The sequence below is a fragment of the Sander lucioperca genome, chromosome 10 (assembly GCF_008315115.2).
Source record: "Sander lucioperca isolate FBNREF2018 chromosome 10, SLUC_FBN_1.2, whole genome shotgun sequence".
Taxonomy (NCBI): domain Eukaryota; kingdom Metazoa; phylum Chordata; class Actinopteri; order Perciformes; family Percidae; genus Sander; species Sander lucioperca.
Genome location: NC_050182.1, coordinates 29,183,410 through 29,204,818, shown reverse-complemented (window position 1 = coordinate 29,204,818; position 21,409 = coordinate 29,183,410). Strand labels below are relative to the sequence as shown.

At 39.4% G+C, this 21,409-nt stretch overlaps 2 protein-coding genes and 1 long non-coding RNA gene across 4 annotated transcripts; 2 read left to right on the top strand and 1 right to left on the bottom strand.

Annotated features, from left to right (window-relative positions):
• Positions 1 to 242: 242 nt before the first annotated feature.
• On the top strand, positions 243 to 2,731 carry LOC116049342 (chymotrypsin-like protease CTRL-1). The gene is made up of 7 exons (XM_031298904.2): positions 243 to 456; positions 664 to 767; positions 866 to 945; positions 1,040 to 1,121; positions 1,266 to 1,446; positions 1,626 to 1,753; positions 2,398 to 2,731. Exons 1-7 carry the CDS (start codon positions 300 to 302, stop codon positions 2,557 to 2,559), a joined length of 894 nt encoding a protein of 297 aa, XP_031154764.1. The 5' UTR covers positions 243 to 299; the 3' UTR covers positions 2,560 to 2,731.
• Positions 2,732 to 5,184: 2,453 nt separating this feature from the next.
• LOC116049348 lies at positions 5,185 to 7,627 on the top strand. Its single transcript, XR_004104855.1, has 3 exons — positions 5,185 to 5,251; positions 6,657 to 6,723; positions 7,590 to 7,627. It is a non-coding gene; the product is annotated as an uncharacterized LOC116049348 (long non-coding RNA).
• A 5,580-nt stretch (positions 7,628 to 13,207) lies between these two features.
• lin37 (lin-37 DREAM MuvB core complex component) lies at positions 13,208 to 21,409 on the bottom strand. Of its 2 annotated transcripts, XM_031298908.2 has the most exons (10): positions 21,309 to 21,409; positions 20,829 to 20,875; positions 20,522 to 20,597; positions 20,381 to 20,431; positions 20,186 to 20,215; positions 19,898 to 19,983; positions 19,568 to 19,728; positions 14,364 to 14,495; positions 13,920 to 13,993; positions 13,208 to 13,652 (listed from the first exon to the last, which is right to left on the bottom strand). In XM_031298908.2, the coding sequence occupies exons 2-10, from the start codon at positions 20,860 to 20,862 to the stop codon at positions 13,565 to 13,567; spliced, it is 732 nt and encodes a 243-aa protein (XP_031154768.1). In that variant the 5' UTR covers positions 20,863 to 20,875; positions 21,309 to 21,409; the 3' UTR covers positions 13,208 to 13,564. The 2 variants fall into 2 exon arrangements, with proteins under 2 accessions (XP_031154768.1, XP_031154766.1); XM_031298906.2 differs by having other exon boundaries at positions 20,829 to 21,333.

Here is a 21,409-nt window from a genome sequence, read left to right as displayed (position 1 = left end):
GAACACATGGATGTTAATGTAAATAGAGTAGTAACAAGGGGCAGTGTTGTTGCTTCTTACCAATGGAATGATTATGCAACAATTTGTTTGCTAAAAGCCATGACCTATGCACACTGGACAAACACAAGCATACAACTATAGGTGGATGAAGGCTTCATGTCAGGTGCTTATCACCAGATGTTTCCTTCCCAGACTTATCACAGGCATTGGTGTGTGTGTGTGTGTGTGTGTGTGTGTGTGTGTGTGTGTGTGTGTGTGTGTGTGTGTGTGTGTGTGTGTGGTGTGGGGGTACCTGCAGTATGGAGTGCTACATGTGGAACTCAGGGTCAGGTGTGAGCCAGTGCCAGTATAAAAGCCAGTGTCCCACACAGGTGACACTCAGAAAAGTGAATCAAGATCGAGACATGACCATGTTCTTGCTTGTCAGTTGTTTTGCCCTTGTGGCCTCTGCACTGGGTGAGTGACTGGTGGTTTACCAGCAGATGCATTTTATCTGTAGGATTTTTCTGCAATGGTTTGGTAGTAATAGATTCTTAATGTTTGACTGCTTGCATATTGACAAGATTGTAACCACAATAATACACAGAACACTTCCTGGTATACACTGTATGCCCTATTGTGGAACAAGCATGATAAGTATTCTATTGTGTGATTTGGCATCAGGGTGTGGAGTACCTGCTATCAAGCCCCAAGTGAGCGGATACAACAAGATTGTAAATGGGCAGAACGCTGTGTCTGGGTCCTGGCCTTGGCAGGTTTCACTTCAGGTAACCTAAGTAATGCACCCACACTCACTGTAGTTTTGCTACAATCTCAACCCCTTGTGGAATTCAGAAATTGTACAAACACATGTTCTCACTTCTAGGATGGTAGAGGATTCCACTTCTGTGGTGGATCCCTGATCAACCAGTACTGGGTTGTCACTGCTGCTCACTGCCGTGTGTCGTAAGTAAATTTTCCATGCCCCACATTGACATGAGCAAAATCCCAACATTGCCATCTCTGTAATCACTGCTCTGTCTCTTTTTATTCTCTCCAGTCCTCGAAACCACCGTGTAATCTTAGGAGAACATGATCGTCAGTCCAACAGTGAGCAAATTCAGGTCAAGTCCATTTCCAGGGTAAGCAACACCATAACACATAAAAAACTTTCTTTACTTAATAAAAATGTAATACTTTACTTAAAGTACCCATTTCCTGGTTATATGTGTCATTGCAAATTTGCATTATATTGGCCTATGATTTATGCCCACCTCTCCATCCAGGCCATCAGTCACCCCTACTACAATGCCCAGAACTTCAACAATGACATCACCCTTCTGAAGCTGTCCTCCCCAGTTCAGATGACATCCCGTGTGTCTCCTGTGTGCCTGGCCTCCTCCAGCACCAACATCCCCTATGGAACCAGATGTGTCACCACTGGGTGGGGCAAGACCGGCCAAACCTGTGAGTGAGCGATTGCTTTCAAGTTTTACACACAGAGTATATTTACAAACAGACGTATGAACTGCTCCATTTCCACAAAGGAAAAAAATATTAAAAAAAATATATAAACATCCACTAAGAAAGATGTAAAAGATGTATTTGGGCAGTGAGCCTCATCTTCATTTCCTCTCTGTTTTTAGCAACCCCCCGCTACCTCCAGCAGACTGCCCTGCCTCTGCTCAGCCCTGCTCAGTGCAAGCAGCACTGGGGTAACAAAATCTCTGATGCCATGATCTGTGCTGGTGCTTCTGGAGTGTCCTCCTGTCAGGTAACACGGATTCAATGCCTAAAATACACATTTGTAAGAAAAATAAGTAATTTTTCAAAACAACAATCAGCTGCAAGTCAGTTATAAACCAATTGTTCGTGATATACTAAATTTAAATTGATTTGTTGATATATCACAAATGTAGGACATATTTAATATGTAAATTATAATACACTGTGAGAAGTGACTATAACAATGTATTTGGAATGACTTACTAATTACTTAGATTTCAAATATTATACACAAAAAAATCCAAATTGATAATGGATATTCACAGAATATATAAGAGCAGTCTTTACTGTCTGAGCCATTTATAGATTTAGCAAACAAACTAGTAACACACATTACTAATTAATCATTAACTGATGGGTTGTAAGATACTTCATAATGAAAGTGTAACTAAAAAGGGTTCTATCTTCTTATTTTCTTGCTGTTACTTACTGTTCTTGCTGCATGTTTTCCTGTTTTTGAATTGATGTAACACTGATGGCAGGCCAGCCTACATCCTGTTAAAAGCTGTACAGAACACCAAGTAACCTCAATGCATCACTATCAAGCGCTTGATCCAAGATTTCATTCTATTATATGACTCAATGCATGCTCCTAAAAGCCAATTAACAAAATCATATTTTGTCTCATTACAGGGTGACTCTGGTGGCCCTCTGGTCTGTGAGAACAGTGGAGTGTGGTCCCTTGTAGGTATTGTGTCCTGGGGAACCTCTAACTGCAACGTGCGCACCCCTGCTGTGTATGCACGTGTGTCCTACCTGCGCAGCTGGGTCGACCAGATTGTTGCTTCCAACTAACGTGCAAACACAAAAAATCTGCAATATACATGTGCATGTTTTCCCATTGTCCTGATCCTCACTGTGATTCTATACAGCACCATTATTAGCTGTCGAATAGCAACCACTTACTGTACTGCTATGTTTGGTGCATTTGTGAGAAATCATGCATAAAAAATATAACTCTTAAGAACACCAGTGTTGGTTTTTATGTTTTACATTCATGTCAGCCATGTAGGCTAAAGTGTTAAACATACAGTGTGTGTGTGTGTGTGTGTGTGTGTGTGTGTGTGTGTGTGTGGAGAAACTTATGTTGTGGGGACATAAATCGGTCACATTGGTTTTTTTGTGGCATGTGTGTGTGTGTGGAGCCAACATTTTAACACAATCATTTAAGATGGAGATCAAAATGTAAATGACAAGCCGTTCCACAGGGAGGGTTGAAAAAAGAAATACTTAGATAATGAATATAATAAAATATGCAACATAAGAACCCTCCAACAAAAAGTACATTTGTGAAGCTTATTTAAACTTTTGTTGAGACTGTGTCAGAGTGAGTCAGTCATTTTAAGAGTCATGTCAAGTCCTGTTGAAATCTTATAATATTCTAATTATTATATTTTATGTTCCATGTTCTATGTTCCATGTGTCTTGTTGCAAAGCCATGGCAGCAGCAGCAGCAGCAGCAGAAGTACTGTCTCATTGGCAGCTGCATGAACCGAGAAGGAGGAGTAATCAGAGAGAGCGAGAGAATAAGTAAATAAGCAAAACCAGATAGAGATCAACTTAGAATAAAGACAGACTCTTGCTGCAACAGAAAAATGGAGACTGGTAAGAATCCTTGCTTGCTATTTAATTGCATTAACAGAAAGGTGGTCTACCATCATTTCTTGCGAAGTGATCTAAAATAGGTATGCATAAACCCTTGTGTGACCACAATACCAATTGAGTTAAATGAGTGGAAAAGTTAGTTTGCATAGTATTCTGTGACTTCATCCAATTTAGTAGTATAGTGGGAGTCAGAGTTTTATAGAACATGTGCCAGGACAGGAGCATTCTAAAACAGGTAAACAGTATGGAGTTAATTAAAATCAGATCATAAAGAAACTCAGGTCTGTTGTATCACAATCTGAGATGATCATTCACGCTCCTATGTCCTTCACGACTACTGCAATTCCCTTTTCACCTGCCTCAGTAAGTCATCCCTGGACCGTCTACAACTGGTCCAGAATGCTGCTGCAGGCTGTTGAACAGGTCCAACAGGACGACTCACATCACTCCCATCTTATCCTCTTTACATTGGCTTCCTATAAAGTTGAGGATTTAGTTTAAGGTTCTTGTTCTGACATATAGAGCCTTGCATGGTCAGGCACCTGTGTACATCTCTGATCTGCTCCATCCGTATATATTACCAGTAGGTTTGCTTAAATCTTCTGAGCCAGGATTACTGGTGTCCCTCACAATCGACTACAGACCAAAGGTGAAGGGTGACCGTGCATTTGAAGTGGTGGGTCCACACTGTGGAAGGCCCTTCCTAGTCACACGTTCTGTGGTCTCTGTTGATGCTAAAAAGCAGCTGAAGGCTCACCTTTTTAAACTGGACTTTGTCTCATCTTTGTATTTGTTTGTTTTTAAGTTTCATTTTACTGTGTTTATTTGTAGTTCTATTGTTATTTTATTATTTTTGGCTTGTTCTATTTAATCTTTTGGGATCCTATTTTAACAATATTACTCTTAAGCACTTTGTGACTTTTTGTAAAATGCAATATATTAAATAAGTGTAATATTATTTGTATTAATAATATTATTATTATTATTTACTTTATCTGGTTATAAAAATAGTCTGTTTTCTCAGTGCATATTGCAGAATGTGTTGAAGATACTAATGTCTGTAATAAAACATTTCTGTTTTGTTCATTAGATAACATCAGAAAAGTGTGGATGGCCTCCCTGGTAATCTACTGTGTGATCCTCATTGTGGGGACTCTGGGCAACGGCCCATGTTCTTGCATTCTTCATCTGCTGGTTGCCCTACCATATTTTACATTTTATAGATTTAAAGGCCTCTAATAACCCAGATCTTAAGAATACTGTCATGATTGTAGGTCCACTGGCTTTGAGTCTGACTTTTATGAACAGTTGCCTGAACCCCATTCTCTATGTTTTCTTGTGTGATGAATTCCAGTAGAAGCTCAGGCAGTCCATATGCTTTGTCCTAGAGAGTGCCCTGGCAGAGGACCACTTGTCCTTTATGTCCTCTCGTTCCTTGTCGTCACACTTTTCTCGGATTTCCCGGAAGTCAGACTCTACTGCACCTTTAGAGAGGAAAGGCACAGAAACTTCCTTAAACTTCACAGAAAGCAAAGTGGTCATCACTGGCGAGAGAGAGACTGTGAGCACTGAATAAAGGCCTCCACAGACACTTCCTGAAACTTCACAGAAAGCAAAGTGGTTATCACTGACGAGAGAGTGAGACATTGAGCACTGATTAAGACCCCAGGCATTGTAACTTCAATGAGTCCAGATTTTTTTTAAAGCAAACTTGTAATCAATAGTGACAAAAGAAAAACAGAAACTGAAAATGACATGTTAAATTGATTTGGTCAGTAACCCCCAGTCACCCCACATCGTCGTCTCTCGCTCTCGATGAGTCGGAACAGCAGCAACTAATTTTCTTAAAAAACACATCTGGTTCCTGGGGCAGGGAAGCGAGGTAAGCATTCTCATTTTACCGGTAGTTTGTTGCTGAAAATGTGTTTTGTTAAACAGTGCTTCTAGAATAAACTCTAATGTTACATTAGCTAACGTAACTTAGCTAGTTAGCTGCTAGCTGTAAAAAAAATTGCCACCCATTTTTAGACTTTAGACTAATTTACCATTGGCAATGTCCGAATGTTACCAACGGTCGGTGGATTACCTATCGTTAGTAACGTTTTATTCATAAACCGCTCCTTAAACCGAGCTAAATCAACGTTAGCTACGTTTAAGCGTGCTAACATTTGTCATGGCACTAACCTAGCTAGCTAGCTAGCAAGCCAATGTAGCATACAATGACTCACATAAGCTAGCCAGCTGCTAGCTAGCTAGCTTATGAAGTGTGACATTTAACTTAATTAACGTTATTTCAAAGGAGTCGTTAATGGAGACATTTCAAGGCTGTATCGTTGTTATCTTCTATGTCTGTTTGCACATTCAAAGTTACGTTGTCTATCGGTTTTCTTTTTTATTAAGATATATCTGAGTCATTGTATGCTACATTGGCTTGGTAGCTAGCTCGGTTTAAGGAGCGGTTTATGAATAAAACGTTACTAATGTTAGCTAATCCACCGACCGTTAGTAACGTACGGACATTGCCAACGGTAAATTAGTTTTGGATATTTTAATTTAGAAGTGTTAAAATGCGCGGCAAATTTTTTTTTACCGGTAACCGTCCTCAGCCTACGTTACGAATGACCGTGACTGTGTTAAAAGACGAACGCCGCCATCTTGCTTGCTGAATTGTGAACATGCAGAAAAAAGAGCGAAATTTGTATTCAGTGATTATGTAGCCTACTTTGAATGCTCAGGCTTGCATGTGTTTTAGCTGTTTGTGTAACGTTACTAAATGTTATGTATTAAGTACTTTATGTAGTTCCTTTAAATACAAAATACAAATTGTAATGCTGACAAAGACAGGCGAACACATCGCCGGTTCCCGCCAATAGGTTCATTTTAGTTAGTGAACAACCTGGCAAAGAAGTCTTGCGTCAGTCTAATCAATTGGGACCAACGTGTTAAATTTGACCTGCATGAGCTATTGTCACGGAGTACTTTACCTCCATGCAGCTGAATTCCACTATGCAATATAGAAATTGGCTGATTCTAACCTGTGCTGGCAGTGAATTGTGTGTGTGTGTGTGTGTGTGTGTGTGTGTGTGTGTGTGTGTGTGTGTGTGCGCGCGCGCGCGCGTGTGTTGCCTGCCAAAATAACTATTCTTGATTATTCATTATGTTATTAGCTGTCAAATGTTGTTGGCGTAATGAGAATGACCGCTTGCTTGCTTGACATTTCTGAATGCTTATTGAAAGTGATATATGGCAGCTTTGTAATGTTTTTTATTATTATTGTTTTCCTGTAGATGGATGATCATGTTCAAAATAAACTGGTAGAATGGGACCTGGGTGATTTACTCTCTACATTTGAAGGTAGGCACATTTTATAAAAGCTTATAAGTTTTTAGTAAAAGACATATATGTACTATGAATAAGAATGGCAAAATACAACTTTTTCATGTCCAATACTGATATTGTAAATGTGGGTATCTGCCGGTAATATTTTCTGATACCACTGCCCCGAAATGCAACAATATATCCTGTAGGTTTGGTTTTGATGCAGCACTTAACAATCCTGCTGTAAATCAACAAATAGTCTGAAAATAGCCTAGGCCTGCTGTTACAAATAAATGTCTTTATGATCACTGATATTTTAGTATAATACTGGTCCGATCAACGAAACATGTCATCTATACGGCTTAGTATTTGACCAGTTTCCATGCAGAAAAAAAGAACCTGAGTTAAATTTTCTCTGGACTTCACACATTTTAATCAATGATCAGGTGCTGCAAATGTAATTAAGTTAGATTGAGTTCAATGAAGTTTCACTGATGTCACAAAGAGCTTATTAGTTCTTATTCAGTATCTCAAAGTATAAATCACATGAGAAGACATAGACCCAAAATTTGCACAAGGACCAACTCATCAATATTTTGAATGGAATTTCTACAGCAAGCGGTTCTAGTCAAATTAGGGCCTGGAAGAAGAATAATGATAAAAAGAAGAAACAAGAAAAGAACAATATAATGCATGCTCTGCATGCACTATACTACATTTCTGGAATGCCGTGACATTTAAGAGGGTCTATACCAGGCACGGAAAATCAAGGAATTTGAGCATTTTGTAGTAAAGTCAGAGCAAGGTCAGGGAATCTTTTTTGCATTTTGAAATGTAGTCGCCAGAATGTGATACAGAGTTGTAGAATTTTACATTTGACTTTTATGCTTGCAATATTGCAGACAGGCACATCGCTTTGCTTCTGCTACCTGTGGTGACCCCGGCACCTACAAAATCCGGAGAAAGACGGTCCGCCCCAGCTACGCCGAATCTACAAAAGCTTTCATAGGTGAGCAGCCTGTGAGTTAATACAAATGTAACAAATAAAACAAGCGTCAGCAAGTATTGTAACAGATTGTCTGAAGATTTGCAGACCTCAATACATTTTCCTTTTATTTCCCGCTTAAAATTGGTTGTGATGTGACTGAACCCGAACATCATTTCTAAATATCTGCCCGAACCCGGCCTGGCCCATTGGGTCCAGTCGGGCTCAGTTGGGGTATCCATCCTCTACTACCTACCTCTCTCAGACCTATCACACACATGTGTCAGACCAAACCACTGCACAACAATGATCTGTTTCAGTTTATTGTTATCATTATTAAAACGAAATGTTGTTAGAGCAAACACAGAAAGACATAGTTTTCCAGTTGTTAACCCATTACTTAATACATAATTTAAATCCACATAGATTATATATAATTTTGGCCTTCATTTTTATCACTCAAGCTTATGCCTGTCACGAGGGTTAATATCTGAAGTAAAGGTGTCTTTATAAAGTTTTTTTTTTTTTTCACATGTGCTTCTTCTTGGGGACAGGCATCTGTTATCGCAAGCCTTTGTTATAGTGCATGGACATGCCCTGGAGCACCCATCTCTTCTTGGGGCAGTAGATGCCTGCTTTAAGGCTTTTTATGTTTTTGATGTACAGTATCCTAGACCTTGTGCACAACTGTGGGAGTTTTTGCAGACGATATATGGTATCCCTGGACATGTTAGATCATCGGTACAGATGATGCGAGCAGTTAGCGGCACAGTGAACTGCAAACTGCTCATAACGTTATGCACACACACTAGAGTCTGGATCGGGCCGAATTTTTCTGTGCGAGCCCGGCCCGCGTCCGACAGGCATTAAGAAGTTTGTGTCTGAGCCCGACACAGTTAAAATCAAATTTTTTTTTTCTATACTAATGACACATGTACGTTAGTTTGTGTGGAAAGCTTTTATGAAGCAGCTGTAGGAAGGCATTCAGAAATGTCAACAGATGAGGTCATCAGCTCACACGGAGCAACAAGCTCACGTTAATCAGCTGTTTAATTTTAAATGTTCAATGTGTTAACTTTTCCTGATTGCTTAGTTTCCGACCGTGATCAGAAAGCTATATGCTGGCTGTAGCAATCTTTTCTCTTCTACTGTTTTAAGGCAAAGAACAACCTGTCTGCCGAGCAGCAGAAGATGGTGGCCACCTTTGTGCCACAACACGGCCACAGCTGACTGCTTCTACGCCCTCAGCCTGAACGTGGCCCAGTCAAAGAGGATGAGGGATTTCCGCCAGGCCCTCACCCCCACTGTACCATCACCAGAGTCACCAGAAGCCTCCACCACCAGGAAGAGGTCCCACAATCCTGATTCCTCCTCCAGTTCCGAGGACGAAACCCCTGTCCCCTACCAGGAGTCAGGGATCTCGGGACTGGAGGAGGAGAGGGAGTTTATAGCGAGGCTACAAAATGTAAGTAAAACTCCTAAGATATGTACTTTAAAGACTCAGTCCATTTTATGTCTGTTACATCAGACCTCACTCTGTGTTTTGTGTTTGTTTTCCTCAACAGACACCAGAGAAGGCCCTCAGGACGAGCCAGTACGGCAGGCTGGTGGTGCTGACTGCGCTCGAGGCTCAACTCAACCTGTCTAAAAAGATTTCGGAGAGGGCGAGAAGGGCAGCGTATCGAGCAGTCATCGGACTCTAACATCTCTTGATCTGTGCAGGACTTCAGTGTGAGCGGACTATTTAGAGACGATGTGACCGGCAGGTAATGTTAACGGCTATCTGCTACTGTAGCAGAGCTGCAAGTAAACGCTGAACTGAGCTGTGTGTTTTCAGTGTTAAACATTGCTGCAGGTTTTCATGCATGACTGTTATTGGTGATTTACAGAGGTGGAAGACTTACTCAGATCATGTATTGCAGTAAAAGTAGAAAAAAACTGTGTAGAGTTACAAGTTACTTGTCAGTTACAAGTCCTGCATTCAACATCTCCCTTAAGTTAAAGTACAAAAGTATTATCAAAATATACTTAAAGTACCAAAAGTAAAAGTAAAATTATGCAGTGTAATATATCTTATTTAATTCGATTATATTATTATTCAGTAAATTGTATTAAATGACTGATAATTTAAATAAAATGTTTTATTTAATTCAAGTAGCCTACTTGTACATCATTATTTTCTAGGGTTGAAAAATGTATACAGATTTTACATTTTCCCCTCATACTTCTGTCGGAATGGGTACGAAGTTGGCATTGAATTTAATTTGAAATGGTATTAAAAAGGTCTTAAAAAGCCTTGAATTTAAGTTGGAGGATCCTGGGGGTACACACACACACACACACACACACACACACACACACACACACACACACACACACACACACACACACACGTAAATAGTTGTTTTATTGTGTTTTATAGATTGGTTAAGATTCATTTTATACTATTAACATGTTCTATTTTAGTAAATGTTAAGATTAATTTTCTTTTAGTGTGTTTTCAAATGTTCAATATTGGTATGTGTTCCTTTTTTCTTAAAATGACAAAACTATAATACTGAACACACTTAACCTAAACATGAAGCTAGGAATACCAAATTGGTCAGGTATTGTCAACATAGGCCCACTTTTGAGTTTGAAAAGGTTCAAGGCAATTTGTAGCTTGAAACAATCTCCAAGTTCCAGAGTTAAAAAGACAGAAACAGCCAGAGAACTTGAGACAGAAACCAGCCAGGACCAGTCTTAACTGTTAAATGTGCAAATAAAAAGCATTACAAAATTCAGTCCAAGCTGCCTAAAAACTTTATTTTCAAGCTAACTTTTACCATACACCCGTCTGACTTTCCTTACTGCAGTAACTGAGTATGCACTAGAGGTTCTCTGGGTGCAGGGTTAGGGCTAGCAAGCATCTACCATGGCATTTCTGAGGCAATTGAGGTATTTAGGGAACATTTGTAAATTTGTAATTCTAAACTGTTTGAGTCTGCGAATGCACATCAGTCAGCTGCCGCACCCTGATAGCTGCTGGTTCACTGTGTTTCTATAGGTTTGGGAGCAAGAAACTGCATGTAACTAGTCACTGAGGAAAAATGTAATTAATTTAGTATTACAATGGGGTTACATCTGAAAAAATCTTTTCAATTAAAAAGCTTATATGTAGCTTTATGTAGATATTGCATTTTATAAGTCTGACTATGTTGGTACTACTGTGAGGTTTAAACTGCCTGGTTTAAATTCACTGTTATTCAGCTGTATAGCCCAGTTATAAACATGTTTAGAATACTAATCAAAAAGTAATCAGATGTAATAAATTTCACTACTTTGATAAAGTAATTAAAATGGTTACTTTTTAAACTGGGTAACTAGTTATCTGTAGTCTGTTTACATTTCAAACTAAACCAAACGTGGGCCATAAGAGAACTGCATATTTGGGCCACATTAGGGGGACCTGTGGCTGAGTTTCGGGAGCCACACTCACCTGAGGTCAGCGCCGTCATTCAAGGCCAAATGTGGGCCATAAGAGAACTGCATATGTGGGCCACATTTGGGCCAAAGATAAATTGCTATCTGGGATACTTTTGTGCACAGAAACAAATGTGTTGAATATTTGCTATGATTGATTGATTGATTGAATGATGTTTTTATTCACGTGTCATGCCACTAAGTGGCCCATCCCACACGGAATTACATGACACCAATACAACAGTAACCAATTTGTTTTTACATTTTTTTATATTAATGCACCTTTTCACAATCAGATGTTTTCACTCATGGCTGATAAGACATCCCCACCGACTCCCCTGTTACTGCGTTGCATCTGTTACATCTTCCACCTTTTTCTTACAAGTACATGTAGATTGATATCACATAGCTCCCTATATGTTACAGGTCTAATCAGCCGGAATAATTGAAAACACCTGTGTGGGTATTTCTTTGTGTAACAATGAATTATTTTGTACCATGTAAACTTTAAGACATCAGATATGGAATTGCCTATAACTAATATGATAAAGGAACCAATTTGATGTTTGTCTGTAAGCTTTTGATGCTCATTTACCCATGGTTATTGACAGGCTATTTGTCCATAGCAGCATCCATGATATGTCACACAAGACTGAGCTTTAATAATTGAGCGTTTCAATAAGGTGAATAAAAATATATTTTAAGAGCTGTTTTCTTACTTCTACATCACCAACACGAGTACACACTACTCACCAGATGGTGTTTTATCTTACAGGATACCACAACAGTACATGCTTAACTTCCTGGGTTTGCAAAAATGGAACGTACTCTGTAAATCAGACCACCCGCAGATTACTTTAAAGCACAATGTAAAACAAAATGATCATTTTAAAATAAGGAAAAAAAGAAAGAAAAAAAACTTCAAACTAAAATTCCCAATCTTAGATTCCCTTGGAAACGTACCCTTAAGAATCCTAGTCATGTAGATAGTAACTTCCTATTCAATGTGCTGTAGTACACATGTTATTGTTTGATATTTGCTGACCTCTTTAGTTCCTGTAACTGCCATCAAGTCAGCAATATTACTACCATCAAGTCAGCAAAATTACAACAGAGAACATGATGTGTCCATTAACTGACACTTTAATTTAGACTATGCAACATAATCTGTTTCAACTCTGGCTTACATAGTTGATAAAGAACCAAGAAGCTACTAGCATCTCAGAAGAATATAGTAAATATCAAATGTTAGTGGTATTTTTCAACTTGAACCCCATTTTCCCATGCATTTGTGTCTAAGTGACTATGTGAACAAAAATCCTTGAAATTGGTACTGGACCAATTTCAAGGATTTTTGTTAAGAGCGAACATTGTAACCGGTAGCTGCGAACCGGGCTGTAATCCGTAATAAAGTATAAATTATAATTATAATCCAATAGGGCAAATGCGCACCGTTAACGCATCTACTAAAAGTGCTGTTTTTGCCACTGACATGCTCAGATTTTCTGGTGGGTTCAGCAATAGTGAGTTCAGGGATGTTTCACTTTAGTGGATGTAAATTGAAGGTGGACAATTGCCTATTAACGTTACACTGCAGCGGTCTTGCTCAATACTGGACCAATTGTTGTTCCCATCAGTCACTCTGACACAAAAACATGGTTAAATAGGGTTGAAAGATACCAAAGTTACCCTTTTAAGCTGCAATGAGTGGAACGCCAGAATTTGAAGTAGAGGGAGACATTTCCTGCAGATCTCCCTCTTCCCTCTCTGGGTGTGACAGAGAGGGAAGAGGGAGATCTGCAGGAAAAGGCAATGCAAAATAAGAACGTTCTCTCTCTCTCTGAAATGACCTGTGATTGACCAGTCTCCTGTCACAGGCTAGATTGGCTAACGCCTGGAAACGGACCCCAGAAGAGGTGCAGAAGTAGATGCTTAAAGATTATGGAATTTTTGCCTAATAACACTAAAAATAAAGTGCCTACCCTAGCTTTAAGACAGACCTCTTTCAGTTAATTGTAGTTGCTGTGTCCTGCAAAGGTATGTGTTGAAGAGAAAGAAGCAAATCTGAAAGTGTAAGAGACCACAATGGACTTTAATCAGTCTTGCTAATGATGAGGATGCACAAGTCACAGCGTATTTGGAAAACTGAAGAGCCAGTTCATTTATTTAGACATCTTCACAGAATGTTTATGAATAAGAACACATCATGCTAGAACACAAGAAATTGCAACAAACTTAAACATCCTTCAAAATATTTTTTTTCTGCAATGCATAGGACATATGGTCTATTTAAGGCTCAAGGTTGTGTTCATGCTTTCCTTGGAATCAGATTGTAGATGGCAGGTGTGTTCAAACATTGACTGCTATGCTATTGCTCCTTTGCAGCTGCATGGAGTCCATTCTGTGGTGGAGAGCGACAGTACAAGCCAGTTAGCGATCATACAGCTCCTTCATCTCCTTAAGGACCTTGATACTCTCGCTGTATCTTAACTGGTTCTTGTTAGAGCACTCCTTCCATCTGAAAAAAAGTACCAATATGGGTCAGCTCAACTCATACAGGACTGTTAGATGTTTCAGAGTTTTTAAATTGTACACAATAACCCAACTTCATAACGGCAACAATTCAACTACGTTGCATGTTGACCAAGTCGCACAAGAACACACACGGGTGAAACCCTGACCTCAAGGTGGGCTGTCTACTCTACAGTACACAACATCAATGAAAATGTGAATAATTATTTATTATAATTATATAAGAACAAGTTGCTTGTCACAAAGAACATACTTTTGTCTTATCTTTTTCCAACGTTCCATGTGGTCACATATGAGAGAACCGGATACAGGAACTGAATCTGTTAACTGAGAAAGACAAAATGTTCAGATTTAGTTAGTTATAATTTCTTACCTGTTTAACTAATGAATTTTATGTAATAATTTGACAGTAATAATAGTTGGGTGGTGATGGTGCAGTGGATATGACACATGCCTTTGGTGTGGGAGACCCAGGTTCGATTCCTACTGTGATACATCAACCAATGTGTCCCTGAGCAAGACACTTAACCCATAGTTGTTCCAGAGGCGTGCAACCTCTGACATATATAGCAATTGTAAGTCGCTTTGGATAAAAGCGTCAGCTAAATGACATGTAATGTAATAGATGTGTGCCATTTAATATCACAATACAAGGAAAAACACCACTAATAATTCTCATGCATATATTTTACAGAACCTTGGTAACAGTGGGTTTTTCAGTCTGTGGGATCCTGAGATTGATGGGTTCACCAGAGGCACTGATTGGACAGGAGGTTGGAGGAGGGAGTCTGTACACAATCTGACCTTTACCATTGATCATATCGGTAAGCTGGAAAAAGAAAGAGATTTGGAAAAAGAAAACATTTACACAATATTATTCCTGGCGTTACAATGCCCAAAGACTATGGCATAATGACATCTTTAAAGAATTTAAGAAATTACTAATACTTTCTAGTAAGTCTGTAAGGACTTTTGTAAATACTTTGTTTAAAAGTTAATTTCATTAACAGTCAGTGTTGGGAGTAACGCGTTACAAAAGTAACGCAGTTACAGTAATGTATTCCTTTTTGCTGTAACGCAGTAATATAACGCATTACTAATTAAATTTCGGTAATATTATACTCGTTACAATCTCAGTAACGCGAGTTACAACGCATTTTAACGCAACATTTAGTGGTGCATTGTTTTTTTTAAGAATTCACCAACACCGCGACACATTTCTTCACAGGAAAAAAAAAGGTGTATTATTTTCCTGTCGCTGTATTCGATGGTTGAGATGACTGCAGAGACAGATACATTTGCGAGATGGACATTATTTTCAGGAGTTATTACGCTGCGTTGAAGTGAGCTGTCCTGTTTCTGTTCCCGTGGTCAGAACCAGAGACGGTACGGACAGCACGTATGTCCCAACAGGTGACGGTACGTCAGCGGCTGACAGATATAAACATGTCGGGAATTAATGTTGAGGCTTGCTACACGTAAATATCATTGCATTTTATCAGCGGTGATAAGTAACTATGCCTGTAGTGGAATGGCTTCGAAAGACGACCAAAAGCGCTTGTCTTTTACTGTGACCATTTACTGTTCAATATGTTGCAGTTTTACAAACAAGAAAGTGAACAACTTCAGCCTTACGGACATGTTGCATGTCAGTAAGCTAGCAAGAGTAGGCTACACAACAGACAACTTCCGTGTAGCCTACTTCATAATAAAAGCACTTCCTGTGACGGTTCGCAGTAAAACTAAATTACTGTTAAATAAGGTTGTGTAGGCTACCTTTTCACAAATCAGCTGTAAATCAAGCACTGTAAATAGTGAGTTTTAATCACACTATAATTGAACATTTCCTTTAGAGTGTTTTAAACTAAACAACATGAATTTCTTATTGAAGTGCTATAAACAAACATTTTACAACAATGCCGTACTTTTAATTGCGTATTTTCATTTTCTCCTACTTGCCTATTATACGTTTTACTTATCTATTTTTTATAGCTTTAGTTACTTTGCATATTTTATTAATTATACAAAATATGAATAATCTATGATTATGATGATCTATGAGTTTGCGGACGACACCGGACTCATCTCTGATGGAGACGAGTCCGCCTACAGGTGGGAGGCTGACCACCTGGTGACCTGGTGCAAGCAAAACAACCTAGAGCTCAACGCTCTAAAGACAGTGGAGATGGTTGTGGACTTCAGGAAGAACCCAGCCCCACCTGCCCCCATCACCCTCTGTGGCTCCACAATTGACACTGTGGAGTCTTTCCGTTTCCTGGGAACTACCATCTCCCAAGATCTCAAATGGGAGCTGAACATCAGCTCCCTCGTCAAGAAAGCACAACAGAGGATGTACTTCCTGCGGCAGCTGAAGAAATTCAACCTGCCAAAGACGTGATGGTGCACTTCTACACAGCCATCATTGAGTCCATCCTCACATCCTCCATCACCATCTGGTACGCTGCTGCCACTGCCAAGGACAAGGGCAGGCTGCAGCGTGTCATTCGGTCAGCTGAGAAGGTGATTGGCTGCAATCTGCCGCCGCTCCAGGACCTATACGCCACCAGGACTCTGAAGCGTGCTGGAAAGATTGTGGCCGATCCCTCCCACCCCGGACACAAACTCTTTGAGACACTCCTCTCTGGCAGGAGGATGAGGTCCATCAGGACCAAAACCTCACGCCACATAAACAGTTTTTACCCCTCCGCCACTAGCCTTATTAACAAGGCCCGGAACCCCCCCCTGACTCTCTCCACACCCCACCTCTAGCTCCTCATGCCACTGTACCTACTCTGCTGTAGCGTTCCTTTTTACTACTGTTTAACTTATTTTACTATTTATTTACATTTATTTTATCGTTATTAATACATACTGTGTGTATATGTTTATACTTATATTGTTTATATTCTTTTTATCCTTCTTATATTTGTATGTGTGACATGCTCCAACAACACCATGACAAATTCCTCGTATGTGCAACGTACTTGGCAATAAAGCCCTTTCTGATTCTGATTCTGATGTATTAAAGTGGATAAAGACGAAACTTTATTGATCCGGTGGTGAAATTCACAAGCTAGCTGCCAAATCAAACTTCCCGTTATTTTGGTGAAAGTAACTCAAAAGTAGTGTAACACATTACAATTCAGAGACAGTAATATTGTAATATAACTAATTACTCTCAAATGACAGTAACTAGTAATCTATAATGTATTACATTTTGGAAGTAACTAAGTTAACACTGTCAACAGTTCATTTTACTGTTTCAAAGACAATTTTCTGCTAAATTACTGATCATACTAACGACACAGATTCAAAGTTTTAAGTATATATAGATAGATAGATAGATAGATAGATAGATAGATAGACAGACAGTGTGGTGAAACATACTGGTAGTGACAAACCTGCAGACAATTTCCATTATCATTACCGTGACACCCATTTCAGAGGGGAATGTGAACACAGCACAAAGCTTTTGTTTTCAGAAGCAGCTTTAAATTGTTGAGCCACAAGAGAGCACCCTAATGCTGGTCAGACTGAGGGAGAGAGGCGCTTCTGGCTTGTGAAAGCCCCATGTAAGTGTCCAGCTATGTTAGGCTTTTGCAGACACTGTGCTGCATTTTAAATAATTGCCAGTCAACTGCCCTGGGCTTTTAACAACCAACCTGCTTGAATTGATGGTGAGTTAAGTGGTTCACTTTTCAGAGTTTGTTAAGTGTGATAAAATCCATTTGTTTAAAATAGACAATGTACAGCTGCTGTTTTGTATGTTTTAAAACGTGTGTTGCCCTGTCGAAGGAGAATTTCTGTCACTGCTTTGGGACGGACAATCAATCAATCAATCTCTCTCTCTCTCTATCTATATCTCTCTATCTATATATATCTATCTATCTATCTATCTATATATACAGTGAGGAAAATAAGTATTTGAACACCCTGCTATTTTGCAAGTTCTCCCACTTAGAAATCATGGAGGGGTCTGAAATTGTCATCGTAGGTGCATGTCCACTGTGAGAGACAATCTAAAAAAAAAAATCCAGAAATCACAATGTATGATTTTTTAACTATTTATTTGTATGATACAGCTGCAAATAAGTATTTGAACACCTGAGAAAATCAATGTTAATATTTGGTACAGTAGCCTTTGTTTGCAATTACAGTGGTCAAACGTTTCCTGTAGTTTTTCACCAGGTTTGCACACACTGCAGGAGGGATTTTGGCCCACTCCTCCACACAGATCTTCTGTAGATCAGTCAGGTTTCTGGGCTGTTGCTGAGAAACACGGAGTTTGAGCTCCCTCCAAAGATTCTCTATTGGGTTTAGGTCTGGAGACTGGCTAGGCCACGCCAGAACCTTGATATGCTTCTTACAGAGCCACTCCTTAGTTATCCTGGCTATGTGCTTCGGGTCATTGTCATGTTGGAAGACCCAGCCTCGACCCATCTTCAATGCTCTAACTGAGGGAAGGAGGTTGTTCCCCAAAATCTCGCAATACATGGCCCCGGTCATCCTCTCCTTAATACAGTGCAGTCGCCCTGTCCCATGTGCAGAAAAACACCCCCAAAGCATGATGCTACCACCCCCATGCTTCACAGTAGGGATGGTGTTCTTGGGATGGTACTCATCATTCTTCTTCCTCCAAACACGGTTAGTGGAATAATGACCAAAAAGTTCTATTTTGGTCTCATCTGACCACATGACTTTCTCCCATGACTCCTCTGGATCATCCAAATGGTCATTGGCAAACTTAAGACGGGCCTTGACATGTGCTGGTTTAAGCAGGGGAACCTTCCGTGCCATGCATGATTTCAAACCATGATGTCTTAGTGTATTACCAACAGTAACCTTGGAAACAGTGGTCCCAGCTCTTTTCAGGTCATTGACCAGCTCCTCCCGTGTAGTTCTGGGCTGATTTCTCACCTTTCTTAGGATCATTGACACCCCACGAGGTGAGATCTTGCATGGAGCCCCAGTCCGAGGGAGATTGACAGTCATGTTTAGCTTCTTCCATTTTCTAATGATTGCTCCAACAGTGGACCTTTTTTCACCAAGCTGCTTGGCAATTTCCCCGTAGCCCTTTCCAGCCTTGTGGAGGTGTACAATTTTGTCTCTAGTGTCTTTGGACAGCTCTTTGGTCTTGGCCATGTTAGTAGTTGGATTCTTACTGATTGTATGGGGTGGACAGGTGTCTTTATGCAGCCAACGACCTCAAATAGGTGCATCTAATTTAGGATAATAAATGGAGTGGAGGTGGACATTTTAAAGGCAGACTAACAGGTCTTTGAGGGTCAGAATTCTAGCTGATAGACAGGTGTTCAAATACTTATTTGCAGCTGTATCATACAAATAAATAGTTAAAAAATCATATATTGTGATTTCTGGATTTTTTTTTTTTAGATTATGTCTCTCACAGTGGACATGCACCTACGATGACAATTTCAGACCCCTCCATGATTTCTAAGTGGGAGAACTTGCAAAATAGCAGGGTGTTCAAATACTTATTTTCCTCACTGTATATATATATATATATATATATATATATATATATATATATATCTCTCTCTCTCTCTCTCTCTCTCTCTCTCTCTCTCTCTCTCTATATATATATATATCTCTCTATCTATCTATCTATCTATCTATCTCTCTCTCTCTCTCCAGAAGTAGTAATACCCCAACGTTTGATGCAATATTGTGATAATACTGCTCTCTGTAATATTTTTGGCCACAATATAAGCTTCCCTACTCTGTAAGGGAACACAACAAAAGCCACCATTCTAGTCTACAATTAATGAATCTTTCACGGTTTTCAGTGAAGTGTAACTTTAAAATTATAATTGACTTTGTGGTGTTTTTTTAATTTTTTGAATACAAGTGAAGTTATCCAGCGTAACTGTATAGCCTCACCTCTTCCTCCACCATACTGTGTGGGGGGCTTGGGGAAGCAGGCAGCACACGGACAGAAGGATTGTTTCTCATCCAGGAACGACAGATAGGATATAGTGGGGTGCTGGTGTTGAACTGAGCCAGATCCACACTGCGATCAAACAACTTAATAATGTAAGCATCTAACAAATGGAGAAAGACAGAAAATGGGAAGACAAAGAAAGAAAAAGTGAGAAATTGCACAATGAAGTAAAAGGCAAAAGTGACCATACAGTAACTGACGGACAAAAAGGACAAATACTACAATTTAATTTGTTGCAGAATTATTTTCTATATTTGCACTAAGTTTACTTTGTTTGTGCTGATTGCTCTCTGGTATGCCCTCATCCATCTCTTTGCGCTTCTTCCGCCGGTGCTGTGGAAATCGAGCTGACAGCCTGGGAAATCAAAGCAAAGGTAGGAACAGAGAAAACTTCATAAATGTTACTGCTTTTACATCTATTATGGTGTACTGTGCAGACATGCAACTTGTCAATGAGAAATTATAAAATCATTGACAGGGCAGGACCACAGTGAGATGTTTTTTTTTTAGCCACAATTGTAGACAACTGTAAAAAATGGAATTATTAAATCACTTGCCTTTTTCCAGCAGACAATGGAGACAAATCCCTAGAAACAGCAGGTGAAACATGAAATCTAAAAACAAGCCTTTACACTTATTTAATGTTGAAATAATATAACAAATAGTCACTAACTTCACAGCAGCAACTACGGTATATCACACATTCTACGAAATTGGCAAATACATTTTAAATCCAAATCACTGATCCATACTTGTTTAAGGAGTCTGCTGATATTTTTCCAGAATCGCCCTCATTTTGCTCCCTGTTCAAAATACAAAGATATTAGTCTGCTTGTAAAGTAAGAACTATGATTAGGTGAGTTTCAAATTTTAATATTATTAGTTTCACTGACCTTTCATTTTCACTCCTCTCTACCAGTCCCTTTAACACAGCATCCAATCTGCTTCGTGCACCAGCCCCCTCTAAATCTGCAGAAGTAATAATACAAGTTGTAAACAGTGGGTGCAAGAATTAACGTTTAGCTACTGAAAACTCTCACACCAAAGAATTCATATTCAATGCATACTTTATTACTGGATTTGAGTAAAGTTACTGATTAACGTTACCCAAATGCAATAGGCTAGCTTAGGTCAGGAGGACATTTACATCAAATTGCCTGCATTAAAAATGTAGTAACGTTAACGATAACTGTTACTTACCTGGCCTTTCAGTCTTGATCTTGACGTGGTGCATTATCTCCACCTTTCTATAATATGTGTAACGTTAGCGTTAATTATGAAAAACGCCGAATTTTATAACCACTAAGTTAATCACTATCGTTGACCATGCAGTGTTTATAGGTTGATACCGACTTGTAACTTATGCTAACGTTACTTGACAATACTAACTTAGCTAGCTAGCTAGGACTTCTACAGGACGTTTGCTTGCTAACGTTAGCTGGCTGCGGTTAGGATAGGATCGTTTACAATCCGTTAACGTTAGCCACCTTCTGTGTTAGCAGTAACCATTGGATAACGCAAAATCCAGTTTCTCAAGCCCAGCGTTATCTACGTTTACCTATATTACGATTAGCTGACTAATGATTACCCCTAGCGGTTTCCAAACATTTACAGGAAATAAACTGCAGATTGGGCGTTGTATTATTGTATCAGACCGTAGCGCTTACTAGCTTAAATTACCGTTGCTAACATAGCTTGTTTTTGATCAACGATCCTTCGCAGACTTTCCTCTTCCGCGCGCTGCCGGTTTCCTATTAACTGATTGGCGCTTGTGCTGCGAG